We start from the raw sequence: 24,747 nt of genomic DNA on the forward strand, positions 1-24,747 counted from the left end.
CAGTCTGGGAAACACTGACGTAACGTAATTTAATGCCAGGGCCTAAAACTAACTTTTTGCCACACCTGCAATTGGCTAGTGACTTTTTAATTTATACCGGCCATAAATATTTGTTTACCAGCCATGAAACAGATTAATCATTAAAGTTACAAAAAATATTCAGTCAATCGGAATGAGTGATTGTTCTTTGATTAACATTAAAATTGCAGACAGCAACAGGTTTATTAGGCTGCCGTCACTTTAAGAGCTAATGGACAGATTCAAGATACTGTTACACATGCCTTTTATTTCTCAACTGTTTACATTCACTTAAAGGAACACGCCGACTTTTTGGGACTTTAGCTTATTCACCGTATCCCCCAGAGTTAGATAAGTCCGCACATACCCTTCTCATCTCCGTGCGTGCCGTAACTCTGTCTGACGCACCCACCGCTAGCCTAGCTTAGCACAAAGGCTGGAGGTAAATGGCTCCAGCTAGCATACTGCTCCCAATACGTGACAAAATAACGTCAACATTTTCCTATTTACATGTTGTGATTTGTATAGTCACAGCGTGTACAAATAACAAGGTCACATGAGACACAGCCATCTTCTTTGTGCTAAGCTAGGCTAGCGGTTACGGTTATCAGACAGAGTTACGGCACGGCACGCACGGAGATGAAAAGGGTATTTATGGACTATGGACTTATCTAACTCTGGGGGATACGGTGAATAAGCTTAAGTACCAAAAAGTCGGCGTGATCCTTTAAGGCTTAACTGAGTACGTTTACTAGCCAAGATAAGCATTTTGACAATTTTGTTTGAATATGTCCGTCCAAGCGCATTAAGACGTGAAAGAGAGCTCATCGCGTGCTGTCTGGGATGCGGACTTCTAGGAGTAACGAATTGAGTTTCCTTTCACGCCTTTGAGCTTGAATACTTAAATTGGCAAGACTTAAACTTTCATGATGCTGCAACACTGGCCTGTCAGCTGTCCCGAGCGTCATTCACGTTTGTTCATGTTCTCACAATTTTGCATTGTTAGAATTCATGAAAATGGACCGATTTTTTTTCTCGCATTTGGTGCTTGGCGAGTTTTAAAGGGACAGTTCACCCAAAAATTTACATTTTGCCATTTACTTACCCTCATGTTGTTCCAAACCTGCATGAATTTCTTTCTTCTGTAGAACACAAAAGAAGATATTTTGAAGAATGTTGGTAACCAGGAAGTTGATGGTAGACATTGATTTCCATAGTAGGATTTTTTTTCTTCCTTTTTGTAATTTTATATCAATATGGTACAAGATTATCCTATTGAAATCAATGTGATAGAAAAACATTTTATGGCTTCAGGGTGCAAGAAATAGAAAGAAGTCACAGCATGTGGAACATTTACTTTTTATTTAAAAAAAAAAAAAACCTCCTTTTCACATTCCAGTGTTTTTGTTTATATTTCCTCAAATTCCCACACAAAAGAATTCATCAGCCGACACGCTTCCAACCACCTCTTGACATCTCGAAACGACCTCCTTAGTCCAGAAGCGCTTGTCGTCCTTGTACTTTGAGACGGCGAGGACGCGAAATGAGCCCTTCAGTCCCGGAGCGATGGAAGAGCCGCTCGCTGCACAACTTGTCCTGTAACCCGTTGTGTTGGATTAAAATAAAAAAGCTTGACAAAAGAGAAAAGCATCTTCCCTCCCTCCCCGAGCAGGTATAAAGCAGTGAAAGCTCGCAGATTGCAGCACACCGTATAACACGCTATAAACATGATTCATAATGGCGCTCGGAAACATTGTAAACAAGTTGCACTTCCCGGTAGACATCAACAAATCAGTCATATAAAAACCTACCTTAGTCTCTACTGCGACGGTAACGCAAGGCTAATTTAGACGTTTTTGGTATGCAACAATAAAACCTCATCATTGAAGGGACATCATCAGTGCAATCAACAAATTTGTTAGTTCAAAGTAAACAATTCGGCCCAACCAAAGACAAAACCATTCATCCGCCATTTTAAACACAAAATAAAAAATTTTAAACATGATTGAATGAATGTTTTTCATCATCAATCAATTTTTAACCAAAGTACACAAACTTTCCCAAACCTCACCATGTCTTTCAAGTAGCATTCAATGCTACGTTGACGCATTTATTACCAAATGGTGACGATTTCGAACAAACCATCGGGAAAGCTACATTTCGAACGCTTGTGGCTCAAGTAAAGTCATTTGGAATATATATATATATATATATATATATATATATATATATATATATATATATATATATATATAAAGAAACATCGTAATAGAAGCACCCAAAGCATCCATATACTCGCACCACCACCCCACCGAAAGTTTGCGCAAAATCTCCTCGGGACCAATTTAGCTCTTGGCTGGTCGTGCGTCGCGAACGGCTACATAAACGCGTCGCAGTGTGTCAGTCTGGAAGTTAGCTTCTTACGATACGGAGTAGCACCGGTAGGGGGGATACGAATCGTCAGGAGGGGTTTCGCGAGGTCTAGGGGCTGGGAAGTGAGAGAGACAATAACGCAAGACATCGACAAAAGGACAAAGCAGTTCACTTTAATTCGCCAAGGAGTTCTCGTTGATATTCTTAATCTTCACACTATGTACAATAATTTATAGCAGTGCTTCTAAAATTGCTTATTCATTTGCCTATGTAGTTTTTCTAGGGATATGAAGTTACGTTTCCATTTAAAAGTGCCGCTGGGAGCACCGTAGATGCTTGTGCTGAAGCCGTTGTTGACAACTTTACAGTGTGCCAGTATCTGAACGTGAGTAAAGAGACGGATAAATAGGAAGAGAGGGAGATCTCGACCAGCTGAGTTCACAGACTGAGTTAGGGACCGAGGACGCCGTCGCATGGAGCCGTGCGGGTCAGGGACCGGATCGGATGGTGGATCGATGGAGCGCTCAGATTTTGAGGGATTTCAACGTGTCCACTCTCTTCTTCAACAGTTCCCCGATCTCCTGCAGTGAACGCAGGTAGCTGCTCTGCACCTTATCCATGGCGCTCTTCGTGAAGGTCCCCTCCGCCTGAGTGAAGCGAGAAAACAGCGGTCAGAATCATGCTAAACAGACTCTTTGACTTCGTACTTGCTTTATGCAATTTATAGGACAAGGAATTCCAAGAAGTTTGTAAGAATGTTCCAAAGAAAATGGCATGCTTTGTTTCTCGGTACTCGCTGAACAACACTTCTAAGGCAATGTTTTTGTGGTTAGGCAGTGTTATTTTTAAAGAGCCTTGATGCGTCCAAAATCTAATACTTCCCTACTATATAGTATGCGAACAACAGTACACCAACAACAGCGTACTATGTCCAAATACAGTATTCGAAAAGTATCCGGATGACCTTCTACTTCCTGTGAGATTCTGAAGTGCACATTGGATGGACACTTTCCTATCCCATGAGCCCAAGGGAGAGGATTTATAAATAGCAGTGAAGCGATGGTAGGACATGTGACAGTAACAACACGGTGGATGTAGTACGTCCGAATTTCATTCATACCATCCATATTCATAACATTTTTGGAAATAGGTAAGCTTATGTTTGACTGTTAGCATTTTTAAGGCTCGCCATCTTCTAACATACACTCTGTCACGCTGTTTTTCTTGGCTGCTTAAAGGGATATTTCACCGCTGGAAAGATGAATGTGTATTTAAATTGGGTCATTTATGTAGTAGAAATGTGAAATTATTTTAGAAGTTGGAGCCTTCTAGACTGAGAAAAGCCAGAACATTTATTTTTGGCTCATGTGGATGAAAGACAACAACTCCCAGAACGCACTTGCTTCGCTGCCCTACGAGGCCACACCCAAGCCACGCCTACCGGTTACAGAGGGCCGTATCGGAAGAAATGATACAGCTAGGCTACTAGTCGACTCGAAACTGAAAAGACTGCGTTTTATCGTGAGATCCCCCTATGGGCGGGATGAAGACATGCGGAACGAGCTCCTCCTACTGGCTGCGTTGATACGTCCTGGCGGAAACATGCTGCAGGTGTATTATTGACTTTTATTATGTATTTTTGTATCATGTAAAAGTTTGGACGCCGAATATAAGACAACCCCATTTTTTCAGATGCATTTCAAGAAGAAAAACATTATCTTATATTCAGAACAATACAGTTTTTGAAAATATTACTGTAATAGCTCGATAAGAAAATTTGGCCGATATCTTAAAGCCGATATATAATGTATTATTTTCTTCAGCTGAGACACTTCAGATGCGCACTGTTCAACATGATGGTTTTGAATTGCTTGAAATATGATTGGAATCACTTCAAAAAAGGAAAATACAGTGTTACATGTGCAGCGCAAGACTGTCATTTCAGCTACATAAAATTATAATGAGAAAATCATTATTATAGTGTGCTTGAGACATGGCTTTTAATAGTGAGACTTTTGTTTTTGTAATCAGGCTCTCAAAAATTCTATTAAAAAAAATTTGATTTAGATTCATCGGCCAATGTATCGGTTATCGGCTTTCAAATATAAAGAATTATCGGTGTCAGCCAAAATGTTCCTATCCCTAGTAATAGTGCATAAATTCCACTGGAGCAGACTTTAAAGTCTGGCTTTTTGAGACAATCGGGCTCAAAGAAGTCTCTGAAGTCACTCGCCTCAGACTGAGTTTGTCCCTGGAGACTGAGGGCTCCCAGCTTCAGGGCCGTCAGGCTGATCTCCTGGCTCTTGATGAGCTCCAGGGCCTGGTTCAGGAGACTCTGCAAGCTCCCGCTAAACTCCTGGAAGGCCGAGATCACCGCCGGCTGTGTGGGAGACACAAATCAGCGCATAAACAAGAGTGACCCACATTCCCTCCAACCCTACACTTCATAAATATTGACTCAGCTTCCGTTACCATTACCGTTACAGTGCTGGCTTCTTTTTTCTTTTTCTTCTTCTTCTGTAAACTAGACTTTAAGGGCCGGAGGACGCTTCCACAGTAATGAGACACCCATATGACGATACAAATGGTCTGGAACAAAGAGTTAAGAATGAATTATTTTTATTTTCTAAAGAGAGCTGTGCAATCTCTCTTAAATTCTTAAAATGGCGAGAGACTCACTTCAACAAAGTAGACTAGATTCTCCAGTAAAAAGGGTTGTGTCTTGGTTTGAGCATCTTTAACTTCTAATAGATCACCTTTACATTTTTCCAACATATCTGGATAAGCACACAGAAAAAGAGTCGACATAAAACCATTTGCAATACATTTCACTTTTGCATTAAGACTTTTTTTGATTGGATATTGAAAGGAAGCTTATTATTATTATTTTTCCTGCCCAAATGGACTTACATCAGCAGAAAAGAAAAAAATTTCAGAAGCATAGTTATTTCATTTTAGTGAAAGAAAAGAAACAAAATTGATCTAAAACAATGTCATCCAATGAACTTTAAAAATGTGACAAATGAAATAGGAGTAAAAATAAGTTGAGTCCGTGACATACCTTGAAGTTGTACTGCTAAACACTTGAAAAGATTTGATATTTGTGTCTGAAGCTCTGTAGAGTCGTCTGAAAATACAAAAGACAAAATTATGAAAGCATTAAAAATATTTTTATATACATAATAAAAATAATATAACAATACATGACAAATATATAATATAATTCATTTAATCGTTTAAAAAAAATTCCAGGGCAGGAAATCACAATTTTAATCAATTAACTATCATGATTGTAGTAGAATCAATTTGCTAATAACTGCCATGAAATCAAAAGGATTGCTAGGCAAATGGACGCTTTCTAGAAGATCTGCTGTAATAAACTGAAGTAACGAACCCAGACCGGTGTTCTCGAGCTCCTGGAGGTGTAGAGGGAGCTGTAGGGACGAGAGCTGACACTGACAGCAACCGCTGGAGAGAGCCTGAGCCAGCCGAGACGACACGGGACCCAGGAACGGGTACTGATGCTGTCCAACACAACACACAGGTCAGAGAACTACACACTACAGGGCCTTTATATGACACATCACTACGGCATATTTCTCAATACTTAGGTGTCACTTTTTCAAATTTCACATTTGTTTTTAAGTTTTAAAGATTGATTAAACCATTAAAATATGAGGAAAATATTTTATGTTTTTTAATATTTAAATATAACACTAAACTCGTTTCAGGTATTTATATGACAAAATGATTTAACAAAAAAGGCAAAGTACAGCTACAGGTTTTATTTAACTATGCACAAAAAAAAACAAGAAGCTCATAGGAAAAACTTACAACGTAATCGGTTATGAATATTTCATTGGTTCCCTCTTGTTTTTGCATGTGTTCATAATTCCTTTGTATGACTGTCTGGACCAATGTGAGAGTCATCACCACAAATAAAACAAATCGACTCAACTACGCAATATGGTTACAAAATCTATAACATATTTTAATAATATTTGAATAAAGGGTGAATTTTCCAAGGTTGAACATCCCACTATTTGTAGATGGTAATGAAATTTATAGACAACATCTACATCTAATTGTTTTGATAGCATTTAATTTTTTAGATATGGAATATAATATTACTGTAGAAATGTAGCAAATTCCAGTCTTTTTGTTATGGGTTGAACTTTGAAGTTTAACAGTATGTTTGTATAAACATGCAAATTGGCCTGTAGGTACGCAGTTATGGTTGTGGTTGTGTCTCAGTGAGAAAGAAATTCATGTAATTTGAAAGATTTGGCTCTAATTCTATTTTTGCTACAACAACAACAACATGCAAAATCCAGCAATATGGTAAAAAGGCTATGCAAAACAACAAAATTCAGAGCCTGAACATATTTGATGATGCATATGGAGTTATTTTGGACCAATAAGATGATAAGTTCACTACCCAACACAATTCGACTGACATAGAAATTGGTTATTATAACTTAAAGGAATTATTTTAGTTATGATCTTTTAAAGATTATTATGAAGAATTTGAATTCTTAACTTTTGTCTCGAGAACATTAAGAAATATTTTTGGAAATAAATAAATAAATAAATAAATAAATAAATAAATAAATAAATAAATATATATATATATATATATATATATATATATATATATATATATATATATATATATATATATATATATATATATATATATACATATATAAAATTCCTTAAGTTTGAATTTTTTTTTAGAATCATATCGCTTTTGATAACTAAAATAATATTAAATCTAAATATTAGATGAAAAACTTGACCCTAAAAAATTTTATCAAAATTGGAAATACTAAATGAAATAAATAAAATGAATAGAAATATATTAAAAAATTATATCAAAATGACAAAAGCACCAAAAAAATTACTAATTGAAGGAAGACTAAAAGTATACAAATTTAAGTTTAGTCAATTTAAATAAATACTAAAATAGTATATAAACAACACTGGACAAGACTTGATGCTGAATAGTCAAAACTCTGGCTTTTTGATATCAATCAGGAGCAATTTAGCACAATTCGCCTGAAATAGAAATAAAGCAACTGATAAAAAACACGTTAACTGCGTCCGCTAAACGGTCTCTAGCGGTTCTGACCTGCAGCTGTTTTTCCGTGAACTGCGTGGCCTGGTTTAGCGTGTTCTCAAGCTGAGAGAGCAGTGACAGTAGAAAAGATGGTTTGGCTGCCACTCCGTTTTCAGTTGTCTTCTCCGAGTTACGCGGCGCCGGCGGGTGAGACATCGTGGAGACGCAGCCAATCAGACGCAGAGTAAGAGACCGCAACCTCAGCCACAGGGTCTCATCCTCGAGAGAGCGTTGCTTGTGCTCCTCGTTCAGCTGCCTACAATTTGTGATCAATATTATCATATTTGAAACATGAATGCTCAAAGAGGCCCTATTATGCCCTTTTTCAAAGTCTTGATGATGTTTTTGGGCTCTACTAGAACAGGTTTTCATGCTTGAATGTTCAGACACACTATTTCCCCCATATTCTCCATTGTTGCGGCTCCTCTCTTCTCAGTCTGTCAGTAATGCTCTGTTTAGTTCCTGTCTCTATGAAGCCCCTCCTTCTGAAAAGCACACTGCTCTGATTGGTCGGCTGGATCAGTGTGTTGTGATTGGTCAAGAGCTTCGAGTGTGTTTGGGAGATGTCCCACACCTTACCATAACCGCCAGTTTAACACACTACTAACTAACTCAACCAGGCCCCGCCCCTTTATTCTGCATATTAATTATTTAAATGAGGAATATTGTGACGTGTTCGTTCCCGGAAGAAACTCAAGACTACAATGGAGGCGTTTCAGGGAGTTCAGAAACACTGACACTGATATAGAGAAGAACTGCAACATTACACACTAATGAAAATTGAACATGAACAAAAGCACAATAGGTCCTCTTTAAAGTGTTTGTTAGTCCGGGAGGTTTGTCTCCACGTACCGGTCTTTAGGGTTCCAGGCGACGAGAACAGTCAGGTCGCGGTTGTCCCTAAAGTTGTCCCACGGGATGTCGTCCTCTTCCGGACACAGAGACATTGATTTCACACTCTCCTCTAGAGGAGATGATCTGTGCAATAAAAAGAAGACAAAAACAATGAAACCTACAGATTAATCCCACACCTGTGACGACTCTACGCGACAGGTAAAGATGACTTACATGTCGGCTTCCAGGAAGAGGTCGAGCAGCATCCTCTCTGTGCGCACCTGGGCAAAGTGCAGCGAATGATTGAGTCGGTTCCTGAAGGCGATGAACTCTGGGATTTTCTCAAAAGCACCATACTTATATGCTTGAATAATGTATTCTGAGGTCTGCAGGAACAAACACACGGCCGCAGCACGAGCGTGAGGAAATGATGACAGAACGGACATTTTGATTCTGTACATAAATGAAAACATCTCTAAAAAGAACAACTATGACGTACATCTTTCTGGTTTGAGTGAAAAAACCTGAGGGAGAAGTTACAAGACTGGGAAGCAGCAGCAAACTGGCCCAAAGACTCTGCATAGCGGGTCAATAAATACCTGGACAGGGACAGAACAGCTTTAGCATGGGTGATATTTGACAAGGAACCATAGAAAAAAATAAACAATAACAAACTGCATGCTAGTACATGTACTAAAATAATTCCAATAATTATTTTACATACTTGGATTTGATCATGAAAAGTAGACTATGATATTATTAGCTCAATAACTGTAAAGTTCTTGTTTATTTTATATTGAATAAAAATTCTGTATATTTTAAAGTGTATTTTTATTATTTTTATTTATTTTTTACTTTTAATTGGTACACAAAGCAATACATTAAAAAATTCTATTTATTTTGTTGGTGTATTTAATTTATCACAAAATAAAACTTATTCACCAGTGTTGTTGTTCACTAAAACAATACTAAAACTACTAATACTTTACTAAAACTAAAATGCTATTGTTATTTGAAATAAAGCTTAAATAAAATAAATTCGAAATATTAGCCTTTTAACTTGTTTAATTTCAGTTTTCGAACCACTAAAATTACTGACACTAAAAAAAATGAAATGAGCTCAATAGAAATATATAAAACTAAAAGAAAAAACATCACAAAATTACGAAAACTGAAAATATAAAAGGTAATTAAAAATGCTAATAAATACTATGTTATAGAAACAATACTAAATCAACACTGTTCCTCCCCTGCATCTGAGTTACATGGTGAAGTTATTGCATACTTTAATATAGGGTGACCAAACGTCCTGTTTTCCCAGGACATGTCCTGTTTTCACGTCCTGTCCTGGCCGTCCTGTCTGTTTTTTAAAAAGTGATGAAAATGTCCTGGTTTTCATTATTTTTCATTGGGCCATTAAGAGTGTACTTTAAATACACGCTTGCCTTTGTACACAAAACAAATGAAACCGGCTTCGTCCCGTCTTGTTATAATCAGCGCGTTCTTCAATCCGCAGCGGCAAGCAGAGAGCACAGAATACAGAGGCCTCTGTGTGTGTGTGTGTGTGTGTGTGTGTGTGTGTGTCTGTTCATCGCAGCCTCATTGTCATTGGTCTGTCACTGCTTTTCCATGTCAGAATATTTGAAATGACCAATCAAATCAAAGTAGGCGGACTTTACGTTCACAGAATTTTAGCAACGTGACGCTTTACGCTTTCAGTTTACGGTCAAGTGCGAGGGAAGATGTAAGTAGCTAACAGCGAAAAAAAAAAAAAAAAAGCCCATGTAAATTCACAGATGATTTACAGAGAAAATTCCCGTGTTTTCGTTTCGGTCGGGATCCGTGTAAAGCAGAATGCATGAACTGCAAAGCTGGCACGTATGTGTCAGTGTCAAATAAAGGTGCTATAGCGACCTAAAAGCGCACATAAAGAAAGTATAGGCTAAGAGAACATCAGGAGGATTGAAATTGTTTTTTTACTGAAATAGTATAGTAGATTTTTTTTTTTTTGTAGTAGTAGTAGATTTTTAACCTGCTATGGCCATGAAAATTAATAGTGTCATGTAAAAGGTGTTAAAAGCTAAACTTTATATATATATATATACATTTATATAGTATTCTATTGTTGCGTGCCAAACATTGAATGGAAAGGATGTATTACTTTATGTATTAAAGTATAACATAGTTGCAAGGTTGTGAATGCATTTGTATTTTTTGATGTTCTCCCCCAAACCACGCCCCCACCCCTTAACCACGCCCCCAAAAAATCATGCCCCGCCCATCAACCACGCCCCCGTCCTGTTTTCTGAAAACTAAAATATGGTCACCCTACTTTAATACATGTTTTTTCTCAGTTTTGATGTGCACAAATATGTACTGGAAAGTGTATATTAAGATGATATTACTAGTTTTTCAATATTTTTGTTAATTTTTAATATACTTCATGTATTCAATTATGATGTCCTAAAACTTGCATCTTGCAAAAGAACTGCTCTGTAAAATTTAGAATAAGATGCACTGATGAATTGTGCACAATAAGACCAAGAACATATATTCAAAAAAATTATTTAATGCCATCTTTAACATATTAATAAAAGGCATTTATTTCCCGTAGTCGATCTGTTCTTACCCTATGGTGTCGTGCTGGACGTGTTTGGCATCCAAGCTGGAGTAAAGATCTACCACCGGCTCAAAAGCCCCCAGACGGCAGTACAGAAGCAAAAGCAGCAGTTTGAACTGAGCATTGGAGGAACTGTGGGAGAGACCTTCTTCTAACATGCCCATAGACTGCCACAACGTGTTCTGATCGCCTACAACACAGACACCGCACTCGCTCATCAATAACATGACAGGTTTGAATAAAACGGACTCTGAAAATGAGGAGCACACGTACCCGTCTCCAACCACAGGTCTATATAGACGTGAGCCGCCATGAGACAGTACATATCTGAGAACTGGAGCTCGGTTTTTAAACAGGACTTCCCTAGAGCAGAAATGAAACAGGGAATTATAAGACTGCTGTAAATTTAATCATTGGTTAACAAACAAGTATTCATTACTTCAATGAGCTCGTTGTTTCTGCCTTTATTTCATTGTTTAAATTAATATATTTTTTAGCTAACTGTGATTTTGTATATGTACATTTCTGAAATGCATAACTAAGATCACTCTAAATTGTAACGTGGACTCATGCAATGCTTTGAAACGATGTGTATTGTGAAAAGCGCGATACAAATAAATGTGAATTGAAAACAGATCATTATAGGTCCGTTACAATATATCAATGTGAAATGTTTAATAGAAAATATTGACTAGTGCTTGCCGTGGAGAATATAAGAGGCTGGCATTATCAGAGAGTGTGTCATTTAAAAAGGAAGAAGTTATAATAGTCCAACCTGCCTATTCATCTGCTTACCGAACTGTAAGCCGTGTCGGTAATGCGCCTTCAGTTCTTTGATGAGGCCCAGTTTGCCGTCGGTGTTGAGCGCATGCTGGAGACCCAGACAGCGGCTGAGCTGCGTCACACACAGGTGTCTCTGCAGAGCCCGAGTGTCTCCCGGGAGCGCGAACCCATCCTCACCTGGAGCGAGCAGCGGCACGGCCTCCATTAGCCTGTTGATGAACTGAGACAGTCGCAAGAAAGTTGGAAACACTCAAGAACATCTCGTCCTGTCTAAGTGGTCTGTTCCAGAGCCCGTCTACGGAGAGCCTGGCCACTCCCTATTAAGTCCTATTGTACAGAATTTTGGTTGTAGTTCCACCAGAGTTCCACTGGGGGCGATCGCCCATGAGTGCAAAATGAATGGGAGTCAATGGGGCTAGACGGCTAAATGTGTCTCTTTCACCCGACTGCCGTTGAGAAATCTCAGATTTGATTGTAGGTTTTGCAAGTTCAACATGGGTTATAGGTCGAAAGTTGAATGAACGAGTACTTATGTCCTTTCGATTTCTTACAGGTTGAGTTGTTGTTGCCCATAACATGCTAGCATTCTGCTAATGAACGCTGATTGGTCAGTGAAGGACTGATTATGACCAGAGATACCGCTTGATGGCATCGTGGCATATATATAAATATATATATGTGTGTGTGTGTGTGTGTGTGTGTATTTTCGGCATGGTCTTTCGGCACGTGTGTTTACCTGTGTCAGCTGTGTTGTGTTTACCTGTGTCAGCTGTGTTGTCGATGCCTCGAGAGAAAAGAAAGTGCAGAGCACTAAAGCACCAAAGTGACTGAAGGATTGCCGTAAAGCAGTATCTCTGGTCGTACGATGTGTATGACGTCCTTGACATTTTAAAGCAAATAAGTGACTCTAAAAAATCTAACACCCAGCAATGTGTAATTTCTTTGCATCTCCTTTCGAATACAACAATCAAATTACTAGACAAAAAATGATATCCTGAGAAAAGTGGATTTTGAGGGGTATAGTGCCATAGACCTCCATTCATTCTGCACTCGTCCTGTGAGCGCCCTCATGTGGAACCAGAGTGGAACTGCAACCAGTTCAGAAGCCGGAAGTTTACTGAGAGTGGAACTTCTCCCCTTATTACACATTCTCTGTCTGTTCTTAAATACAAAAAGTCAAAAAGTCAAAAAAAAAAGTGTGATAATGTACAAGTAAGGGTATACCTACAAATGTATGTATATATATATATATGCATATTATGAGAGAGAGAGAGATGCAAGAAAGTAAAACTCAAGACATATACACACACACTACCCTTTTTATGTTTTTGAAAGTCTCTTATGCTCACTAAGGCTGCATTTCTTTAATAATAAATAGTCAACAGTATTGATGAATATTACTACAATTTAAATGGTTTATTATATTAATATACTTTAAAATGTAATTCATTCCTGTGATCGAACTTAAAACAATCTTCTCATAAACCAATTATAATAAATGTCATAACAGGTAGGAAATTAAATAAAGATATCGAACATTTTACAGTCTTAACTGCATAAATTATAAATTAAACAGATTAATCCTTATTAAAGCTAAAGTTTTCTGTGACATTTGTTCTTTGATTAACATTAATGACAGACATGACAGCAACTGGTTTATTAGGCTGGTGTGACTAAGATCTGCCACTGCTGATAGAGAAGCGGATCTGATGCACATCTCATTTCCTCTCAACTCATTAAAGGGTTAGTTCACCCAAAAATGAAAAGTCTGTCAGTAATTACTCTCCCTCATGTTGTTCCCCGTAAGACTTTCTCGGAACACAAATTAAGATATTTCTGATTAAATCTGAGCGCTGTCTCACTGCTCCATAGGCTTCTCTGTTATTGAAACTTACCGGCCCAGAAAATTTTGGCTCTAAATCTATTTTTGCTACAACAACATGCAAAATCCAGCAGAAAATATGGTAAAAAGGTAAAAATTCAGAGCCTGAACATATTTGATGATGCATATGCAGTTATTTTGGACCAATGAGATGATAAATTCACTACCCAACACAATTCGACTGAAATAGAAATTGGTTATTATAACTTTAAGGACCTTCGTCACACGCATCACACACATGACCAGCGTCGGCCAATAGTGAGCCGCCGTTCTGACGTACAACCCAGAAGCGCTGCGCTGTTACACTACGTGAACTCACTCAGAGAAACACAGAAGAAAATGAAGAGTTGAATAAAGTCGTTATTTATTTATTTTTGGGCACAGAAAGTATTCTTGTCGCTTGATAAACTTAAGGTTGAGCCACTGTAGTCATTTGGACTATTTTAACGATGTCTTTACTAACTTTTCTGGGATGGCAGATCTCGATTACCTATGGAGGAGTGAGACAGCTCTCAGATTTCATCAAAATATCTTAATTTGTGTTCTGAAGATGAACGAAAGTCTTACGGGGAACAACATGAGGGAGAGTAATTACTGACAGACTTTTCATTTTTGGGTGAACTAACCCTTTAATGAGTTGTGAGAAAATGAGATGTGCGTCAGATCCGCTTCTCTGTCAGCAGCGGCAGATCTTAGTCACACCAGCCTAATAAACCAGTTGCTGTCATGTCTGTCATTAATGTTAATCAAAGAACAAATGTCACAGAAAATTTTAGCTTTAATAAGGATTAATCAGTTTAATTTATCATTTATGCAGTTAAGACTGTAAAATGTTTCAATAACTTTATTCAGTTTCCTACCTGTTAGACAGGTCACAGGTAAATATGACATTTATTATAATTGGTTTATGGTAAGATTGTTTTAAGTTTGATCACAGGAATGAATTACATTTTAAAGTATATTAATATAATAAAAAGTTATTTTTGGGTGAACTAACCCTTTAAGTTCATTTAAGACATTATTTAACTAATTTAAGACTGCATTTTTGACATAATTCTTTGTCTGAATAAGAGCGTGATCATATAATGTAATGCTAGCCAAATTATGATGGAGAAAACAGATTCTGCTTTAATTGCGCTAAATAATTTAAACGTGAATGAATGTTAATTTGTTCATCCCTAAATATATATATGAAAATGATGCATTGCATCTTCTTGTGCTAACCTGCACATGTTGGTCAGGTGCGAGTAGGTCCAGAAAGATCTTAAGGTCTGTGATGCAACTTGGCTTGTCTCCAAACTTCACAAAGAACTGGAACATGAGCTCAAGAGGTTCACCTGCGTCACGGTGGGAAAACACGTCAGAAAACACACAGCAAACATACAGCCATGTGCCGTGTGTAAACCGTCCCGACCCAATCCTGTACCTAGCTGTTGTACTTCAGGACAGCTGCGCTCTCTGAGCCGTCTGATGAGCTCCAGACAGGCCAGGTACGGTCCTCTCAGATGCTTCGACTCCTTCGCATCTTCTGTGGCCAGTCGCTCCTTCATGAAGCTGATGGACTGAGCCACGGAGGCGTGCACCTCTCCTTCTGAAGAACTGCAACACAGAGAGGAACAACACAGCATGCATGAGAACATGAGACGGGATGTGTTCACAATGGCACACTACTTTCTAGTATGCAGTATGTATACTGTGCTGATGAAATACCTGTATCACCGACAGGCAGTATACAATGCAGTGTACTTGACCTTCCATTTCCAGTGTGAAAAATGCTTTCCCAGCTAAATATTTGCATGCAATTAACTTTTTACGTACTGAGCTCCTTCCTGTGGAGGCGTCCAGCTCTGATCAATGAGGTGGAACAAAGAGTCAAAATATAGCAAGTAGAACTGCCAGTCATCAGGGCTGCAGAAAGAAACAAAATCTACCGATTAACACCGTACGTAGCAGAAATTCAATGCTAAACTAGAACAACCTCTCTCTGAAGTAGCCATTTATGTTCAAGGAACAGAAAGTCAGCTGATGAGTAGTGGACTCACTTCTTCAGGAGCAGTTTGCAGGACAGCGCGTTGCACTCGGCCCAGCGCTCCAGACGGCGATACAGCATCATGCATTTGTTCTCACGGCTCTGCAGTTCACTGGTCAGCTTCTCTGAGGGAGAAAAAACACAAAGCTAAATGACTGAGAGGCCAGGCACCCAATCCCCCCCCCCAAAAAAAAAAAAAAACCTTAATATATTCTAATTGTGTCAAGAATTATAAAAAATCGTCAATAAGCTCATAATTTGTGCTAAAATAGTCTAAATGTTGTCTAAAATAGTCTAAAAACTATTTTAAAAAGCTGGTTATGTCTATTTTGATGTTTGTAGGTCCGTCCTATGCACCGAAACTTTTTACAATGCCACAAAATATTTAAAGAGCATCAAGCTATTCAAATCTATATTATGTAAACGCACAGATAATATAACAGTATATTAGTCAGTAATTTTTATTAGGTTAAACAGTGATTGGATAACGTTTTTAATTTAAGGCCCACCCACAATTGGTCTGGCCCATCCAAAACTGGAATCCTTGCGCCATGCCTGTGAGAGGCATTAAAAAAATAAACTGGAAGGTTTGCACATTCTTTGCCATACAAATGTGAAAATAAATGTTAATGGTAGAAGCAAAGTACACCAAATCTTTGCTTCTCTTTCCCCCCCCTCAATTTATTTCAAGTTTCTCCATATAAACAGAAAACATCATACAATTACAGATACCATTGATTGATATCTTATCTGTACTCAGCGGATTATAATGGATCTGTGCGTCAGGTCTCAAAGTGACAGCAGCCGAATATTCCTGCTGCCAAATTATGAGGTGGTATTCAAAATATCTACATGGCAGATTTCCCTAGTTTTTCTAGTTTAGCATTTCCCCCCATGGTATCGATTTCAAAATTGTGGTCATGAAAATGCTGAGTGGCTAGTTACTTTGGAAAACCACTAGTCACAGTGACTGGAGAGCAAAAAAAGTTGAAATCAAGCCCTGTCTGTACTTGTATATTATTTAGCATAGTAGTTTTTGGTTCGGTATCAAAATTGGAATCGAGAATTGTGAAATTTCAACAGTATCTGAAATGTGTTGTCATAACCTTATTTATTAAGGTTGCATGGTTCAAACACAATGAAAACATGTATAACATACACTACCGTTCAAAAGTTTGGGGTCAGTAAGATTTTTTTTATGTTTTTAAAAGAAGTATCTTCTGCTCACTAAGGCTGCATTTACTTGATAAAAAAAAGAAGAAGTAATATTGTGACAATTTAAAATGACTGTTTTCTATTTTTAATGTATTTTAAACTGTAATTTATTCCTGTGATCAAATCTGAATTTTCAGCATCATTACTCCAGTCTTCAGTGTCACATGATCCTTCAGAAATCATTCTAATATGATGATGTGATGCTCAAGAAACATTCATTATTATCAATGTTGAAAACTGTTGTGTACAATTTTTTTTCAAAATTCTTTGATGAATAGAAAGTTCAAAAGAACAGCATTTATTTAAAATAGAATATTTTCTAACATTATAAATGTCTTTACTGTAACTTTTGATCAGTTTAACTCATCCTTGATGAATAAAATAAAAATGTAAATAACTGTTTTCAACTTTGATAATAATCATAAATGTTTCTTGAGCATCAAATCATCATATTAGAGTTATTTCTGAAGGATCATGTGACACTGAAGAAGACTGGAGTAATGATGCTGAAAATTCAGCTTTGCATCACAGGAATAAATTACACTTTACTGTATATTCACATAGAAAACAGCTGTTTTAAATTGGAATAATATTTCATAATATTACTGTTTTTGTTTGTATTTTTAATCAAATAAATGCAGCCTTGGTGAGCAGAAGATACTTCTTTTAAAAACATAAAATCTTACTGACCCCAAACTTTTGAACGGTAGTGTGCATATTTACAATAACACAATATTTATTGATTACTTTTTTGTGGTGAGGACCAAAAAATTTATAAAAAATCTTAGCGTTGAGCCCTGTTGACAGTAATATTTCGTAACATTATAAATGTCTTTACTGTCTTTCTGATCAATTTAATGTATTTTTTGCTGAATAAAATATTAATTTCCCCAGACTTAAACTGTAGTATATATTTCAACCTCATTATGTCTATGCACAATACAGGTTATTTTATACCAAAAATAGATTTGAACTATAACGTGCCATTTTCATGGAGTAAAAACACCAGGCATTTGTATCTGCTGTTCAGTTTTACATTCGCATCATCTCTGGCAAATGACAGCAATACAAAGACATTCAACTGGAAATAATCCAGAATATTCCTTTGAACATCACACAGTTTTTTTCCTCCTCACCTCCGAGTGGCCCCTGAACCACCTCCAGCGCCTCCACATATTTCCCCAAACGCTCCAAGATCATGAAGTACAGCTGGACCTGGAACAGCCGATGGAAAATACATCATAAACTTTAAACGGCCGCAATAAACAGAAACAGATTATTGATAACACGTCCTACCTCAGCTTCTGCCTCTATTTTCTCCTCCTTAACCATTTTCTCCACCATACGCTCAGCCAACGGCAGGAACATGGTGTGAGAGAGCTTTTCGTCTTGTGCCGAGATGGCCTGAAACACACATGACGGGGCTGATGGAGAAACGTACTGATGGACATTGGAAAGGCATTTTTGTACATTTATTTTTGTTCTGCATTGTTTATGCAAGTGAGAAAACAAACCTGCATCACCAAGCTCATAACCGACCAGAAGTAATACGGGTTTTTGGGGACTATTTTATACAGCGCCATTCCAGCCTGTCAGAAAGTGAAGAGACAGAAACATCTTTCAACATAAACAATGATTTAGGAGGTTCACGGTTAATAATGCAGCTCCATTTAAATTGCGATTATCAAATTGCAACGGCTGCTATTTAATTAAATAAATACGTTGCATGAGTGAAGCGCAGCACTGTGTTCATCCACACAAACTCCATCTCCGCGTCTGCTCTGAGTTTGAGGCGCTTGTTACATGGATTTGGAAATGCAACATGCGCCAACCATCTTCCCAATTGCCAATAAAGGTTGGCTGTTGCCAATAAAAGAAAAGCTTTAAAGGGATAGTTTACCCAAAAATTATAATTCTGTCATCATTTACTAACAACTAAGTTGTTCCATACCTGTATGAATTCTTTCTTCTGATGAACACAAAAGAAGATATTTTGAAGAATATGGGTAACAAAAAAAGTTGATGGGTCCCACTGAGTTCCATAGGATGAAAAAAAAAAAATCTTCGATCTTCGAAATATCTTCTTTTGTGTTCAGCAGAAGAAAGAAATTAATACAGGCTTGGAATGAATTGCGGGTGAGTGAATGATGACAGAGTTTTCATTTTAGGGTGAACTGTCCCTTTAAGGGCTCCCTGCGGTTTTCCGCCAAAATAAAAGACCAATGATTTATCGTTTAAATTAAGGAAGCCATACAAGTTCTATAAAATCTTATTTATAAATACCACTTTTTTATTTTACAGTGAAATTTTATTTTGTAATATAATAATATTTTATAGTAATTTTTTTGGTCAAACGCAGCCCTATAAACAAACACTGCAAACTTGGAGCAGTTTTTAAACCACATTTTTAAAATCGCAATTGACCCTTTGCAGGGAGTTTGATTGACAGGCGATCTGACCAATCATGATCAGCCATCCGCCGAATCTGCCATTTTTGTCCGACAAAGCGGTCAGGAGAGTTAGATTAACGTTAGAGGATTTGAACTTGGAAAAACGGTGTGTACTGACGTCTTTCCGCAGTTAAAACACCATTTCTTCTGATGTTCATTCATGTTTATTTGATGATATAAATTAACTAGATATGATCGGTTCACAAGCAGCTTTAACTGAGGCTCTACGGTGATCTGTCAAGAACATTAAAGAGCCACAAAACAGTATTTATTGTTTACATTTCTTTAAAAAAAATGACCAAATTTGAAAGTTGAGACTTTGTTTCATATCAGAAATAACCTGGTCTGTCCTGTGTGTCAGTGTGTTTTCAGTGTCCTCTCTGCTCCACGATGTGTGTTTCACTGTGTGAGAACATGGTGGGGCGTGAGAGAGGCGTGGCTTGTCGGACATAGCAACAGTAACTAAAGGGGGCGGGTCTTAGCGAACGGTCAATTGCAATTAGATCCCCTAAATTGGAAATTAAGCAGCCCTCCTGTAATGATTGATGACATCAGAGCGAACACAAACAGAACCTGTTGCATTTTCTTGTACTCTCCGACCCGAGCGTAGGCCATGAAGAGGTGAGAGTGGTACTCCTCGCTTGTTGGAACTTTCCGGACTGCGGCTTCATAAAGCTTGGTCACTAATTCGGCTACAGAGAGAAAAAGCACAAACGCAAGTTTCGTGGTATTAGTCCATTTGAATTAGCGCATTTCAGTTCTGTGTCAGTGCTTTTAACACTCACGCCGGTGCATTTCTCTGTAGAGGATAGTCAGTGCCTGCAGAGAGTTGTCATCTGTTGGTTCGAGAACGGCCACTTCCTGTGCCAGCGTGAAGGCCTCTTCCTGTCTGCCGGTGCGCTGCAGACCAATCGCCTTCAAGACCTGCAAATAAATGCATCCAGGGCTAATTTATCAATCAAGATGGTCAAATTCATTCATTTTTTTTCGATCTTAAACAACAATGCCTTTTGTGTCGACCGCTATCCACAGCGTGGTGTGAAGTACAGCGTTAATCATCAGTTCTGCTGATGCTTCGTGACAATTCGTTTAAGCGAGACATGGACACTGGAACCAATCACAGCCTGAGCTGACCAGAGTGACACAGTGTTTGCTAGGGCTGCACAATTAATCATGATATGGTTTAGTGTGATTATTACAGCCGTATGAACTGACCACAATATCTATGGACTTTTAAGGTAATCAGCTAGTCAATTTATGATTGCCGTTTTATTCTTTATTTCCTATTTTTTCTTATTTTAATATTCAAACGTTAGAGAACTTCTAGATATGAATCTCCATATATATTATGTAATGGACAGTGGTTATTGCTCATCTTTGCTCGCTCCTTTGAAGGCATCCAGAGTAAAACCGCTTTATATTTAATGAAGCACATACAAAAGACCTGAACCGGAAGCGATGCAACCTGTTTTACAGCATACAGAAGTTTGTTGCACGTAAAGAGACACACCATACCGACGCCAAAGAACTAGCGCTGATGAAAGCTGTCTATTTCTGCAGATATATTCATCTATATTCATCACTCAAAAAGGGAAACCGACGCTGCAGATACACACACCATAAACAAAGCAGTGCGTGCTTAACGTTTTGAATATCAATCATTCTAAACACTTTCTTTATTCCACTCCGCTCATTTTAATATTGAAATATTCGCCAGGGAACACTCAGGTCAGATGACGTAACATTAGAACAGCGTCTATCTGTACCGGTTTGACTTTGCTCGCTGTTTTGCTATTATTCTCGTGCACTAAGCTGAACAGCCAATCAGAGTTCTCTCTCTCACCGACGGCCCAACACCGATTCAAGCCAGAAAAAAGCCGACGAGGACCAATTTCAGCCAATGGTGTGGAACCCAATGAGAAAACTTAGTAATTTCTAACTGGTTGTGGAGTTCTGGAGTAAAAAAATAAATAATACTTTTTATTTTAAAAGTACACACCTTTGCACAGTGAAGATCTTTGTGCTTCTTAAGCAGTTTGTCGGCCTGCTGGATTGCCATCTTGTTATTGCCATTGTCCAGGTAATCTAGAAGAGAAATTCATGTTCAATAACAGCACCAGTGCGAAAGTTACCAACATCTCTGACACTTACAGAAGAGAGATATCAAGCGTTTCCATCATTCAAGTGTGAATTTAACCAGTTAAAGTGTCATTTAGCAAATAAAATTAGGGATGCACGATATATCGGCCACTGTAGTGGCATCGGTCAATGTATCACATGTATAAGCCGATAATTAATGTATTATTTCCTTCAGCTGAGACACTTCAGATGCGCACTGTTTGACATGATGGGTTTTGAATGGCTTGAAATATGATTGGAATCACTTCAAAAAAGGAAAATACAGTTTTACAAGCAAGACCATCATATCGGCTACATACATTTATAATGAGAACATCATAATTGTGTGCCCTGGTCATGGCTTTTAATGTAATCTTTTTTGCAATCAGACTCAAATTATATAAAAATTTGGTATAAACCAATATATCGGTTATCGGCTTTCAAAGATAAATAATTATCGGTCATAATTTTCATATAGGTGCATCCCTAAAAAAACAATATTCTGTCATGATTTACTCACCTTCATGTAGTTACAAACCGTTCGTTTTGAATGCATGCAGGTTTAGAACAGCATGAGTAAGTAAACAATGACAAAATAACTCAACTATCGCTTTAACCAGCTCGTTTAACTCTATTGACTCATAGAAATGGTCCAAAAGTGGAGAAAATGCTACAGAAATGTAGAATATGACCGCTTTAAAATGGGTTTTATGGGTAGATAGTACATTCAATGTTGCTAAAACACAAGTGAGTGTAAAACAGCATCAGTGATCAGGACCGAACGCCTGCACACACGCCACTGCATCACTCCAAACACGCACGGCTCAGACAGACCCCTGACTGTGAGAACGCTCTCTCACCGGCTGCTCGATGCAGGATCCCCCTCCCTTCCCATGAGCCTCTCTGCTAAAAACACAGGCCCATGTCGCATGACAGCTGGATGCCAAAATTAACCAGGCCAGACTGTAGTAGATTTGGACTTTCAGTTCTCCTTGTGTCTGTCCATTCATACATCCAAATAGCATCTTTACTTATTAACTGTTATATTTCTAATCAATCACCCACGCAAAATACCGATCGATTTCACACAATAGGATGTGCAAGACTGCAGAATAAAGGTCGTGGATCTATTGACCGTGATAAACCACACATGCACAGTGCAGAATCTCGAGTGTAGTAGAACAATTGCAAGTTATTGACATAATATTCCATTCAAAATTGTTAAAAAAAATTATTCAATTTGAAAATCAATTCATTTTGGTGCACAAATCCGCAGTCTTGAACTCAGAACCCAGAATTATATTTGAAAATCAATATACAAAATTGCTATTATAAAATTCTGGTCCTGGCTGCTGATTGGTTAAAAACGGCATTCTAGTTTATTTTTATAAAAACATGATAAAAATAATTTAATAATTTAAATGTAATATTATTTAATAAAACTTTTCTTAAATATTTATGTAATAGATTAATTGTTTTATAAAAACCAGTAAGGCAGATCATGTAATAACCATGTAACTTTAAATAGAAGATGCATAGAGATTTATTGACTTTATTGCAATGTAAGCACCATAAAATATGCAAATACATTAATGTCTACAACATGCATAAGCATTAAATACATATATGTGATAATATACATGCCATACAGTCAGATTTCACATAATTTTGGTAGTTAAACACAAATGTCAGTGGTGTTCCTCAAGGCTATACAATCAAACCAATTCAGTTTAAGAGTTTGAAGCCATTTATAGGGCATTTCTGCACCACAGAAAAATTCCCAAATTAAACACCATAGTTAGTTCATAATAACAAAGAAGCTTATAAATAATCTCTGGAAGACAATAAGCATGTCCATATCTCAGATAAAGCTTAGCTTTATGCATCTATAATGTGATTTCCATATATTATCAGCATTAATAAATCATTAACCATGTAAAACATATGTTTAACACTATATACACATAACAACTCATAGAGAATATTAAATATTAAAGCACAAATGGCTCCTATTGGGGCAATTAATCTCTTTGACATCTCACACAGGTAATGAGCCGGTGGATCAAATGACATTAACACTGATCTTTTGACATTTAAACATGTCTAGGTTTAAAAGGATTATAAACAGGATTTCTTTAACCGATTGAAACTTCAGAGTGTGACCGCTTAAGGACGCACTGTCATCCGGCACCGCAGTCGAACCGACACCGCGGCTTGAGCTCCACAGGCCTAACCGGCTCACCACAGCTCCTGCAGCGCTTTAATACACCCAATAACGCACAGGCCGGTCCTACAGCACAAGTCAGACACGCTGAGTCTCTTTAAGCCCAGTGGTGGGGTGCGAATCTTACCGTAAATGGGTCGCAGTCTTCTGTCGTTGGGGTCTTGCACATGGCCCCTAGCCGCCATGATGGAGCTGAGCAGGATTAATTTGTGCGCATGCGCAGAACGAGCACTCCGGAAAGACTTTAAACAGGAGCCTGGAGTCATGTGTGTCATTCGGTGTCACTGTAAAAGACGCATAAAAGTGCTTTTCTCGCAGACAAAAAAAGAAGTCCAATGGTACGACCAAATTTGACCAAAATGTTTGTTTTTTGCTTACAAAATTTCAGAAAGTGTCATGGTATTGTTTAAGCAGGGGTTTGGGGGCCACAAGAGAGAGCTATGGGCTCTGTGGAAATGTTTAGAGGAAAAAAAGTGTAAAAATGTAATAATAATACTTAGTTAAAAATAAACACCAATTAGATTACAACAAATAAATACAAATTAGATTAAAAAAATATAAAATAAAAAAATATAAAATACGACAACAATTACGTAAATAAATGAGCAAATAAATATTGTTCTAATAACAGTAGATTTTTTTCCTCATAAATAATAGAAATTAAATATTTTCCAAATAATATTTAGATATATTTATAATTTTTTCATAATTTATTATAAGTTGGACCTTTAAATTGGAATTTTAGGATGGGGTCCCTCACACCAGGATGATCATATTTTGCAGGTCCATGGAAATGTTTAGAGAAATCAGCGTAAAATATATATATTTAATAATAATAATAATAAATGTTTCATTTATAAATAAATACAAATTAGATTACAATAAATAAATACCAGTTTAGATAAAAAAAAAATGAAACCAAGTAAATAAATGAGCAAATAAACAAACAATGCATCTAACAATAGAATTTCTTTTAATAAATAATAGAAACCAAATATTTTCCAAATAATATCTAGACATATTTAAAATATTATGTTTTTCATGATATAAATTGAATCTTTAAATTGAAATTTTAGGATGGG

General features: G+C 37.4%; 1 protein-coding gene across 2 annotated transcripts; it reads right to left on the reverse strand.

The window, feature by feature from the left end:
- Positions 1–1,360: 1,360 nt before the first annotated feature.
- naa25 (N-alpha-acetyltransferase 25, NatB auxiliary subunit) lies at positions 1,361–23,914 on the reverse strand. Of its 2 annotated transcripts, none has more exons than XM_082158618.1 (24): positions 23,793–23,914; positions 21,323–21,408; positions 20,109–20,247; positions 19,897–20,015; positions 18,388–18,462; positions 18,170–18,277; positions 18,010–18,088; positions 15,672–15,783; positions 15,448–15,537; positions 15,056–15,228; positions 14,854–14,966; positions 11,760–11,967; positions 11,238–11,327; positions 10,974–11,154; positions 8,844–8,943; positions 8,579–8,730; positions 8,363–8,488; positions 7,523–7,766; positions 5,786–5,915; positions 5,453–5,518; positions 5,071–5,168; positions 4,870–4,980; positions 4,625–4,771; positions 1,361–3,038 (listed from the first exon to the last, which is right to left on the reverse strand). In XM_082158618.1, the coding sequence occupies exons 1-24, from the start codon at positions 23,848–23,850 to the stop codon at positions 2,916–2,918; spliced, it is 2,928 nt and encodes a 975-aa protein (XP_082014744.1). In that variant the 5' UTR covers positions 23,851–23,914; the 3' UTR covers positions 1,361–2,915. The 2 variants fall into 2 exon arrangements, with proteins under 2 accessions (XP_082014744.1, XP_082014743.1); XM_082158617.1 differs by having other exon boundaries at positions 4,864–4,980.
- Positions 23,915–24,747: the final 833 nt, after the last annotated feature.

Source organism: Leuciscus leuciscus (genome assembly GCF_965113295.1).
Source record: "Leuciscus leuciscus genome assembly, chromosome: 24".
In the NCBI taxonomy this organism is placed as follows: domain Eukaryota; kingdom Metazoa; phylum Chordata; class Actinopteri; order Cypriniformes; family Leuciscidae; genus Leuciscus; species Leuciscus leuciscus.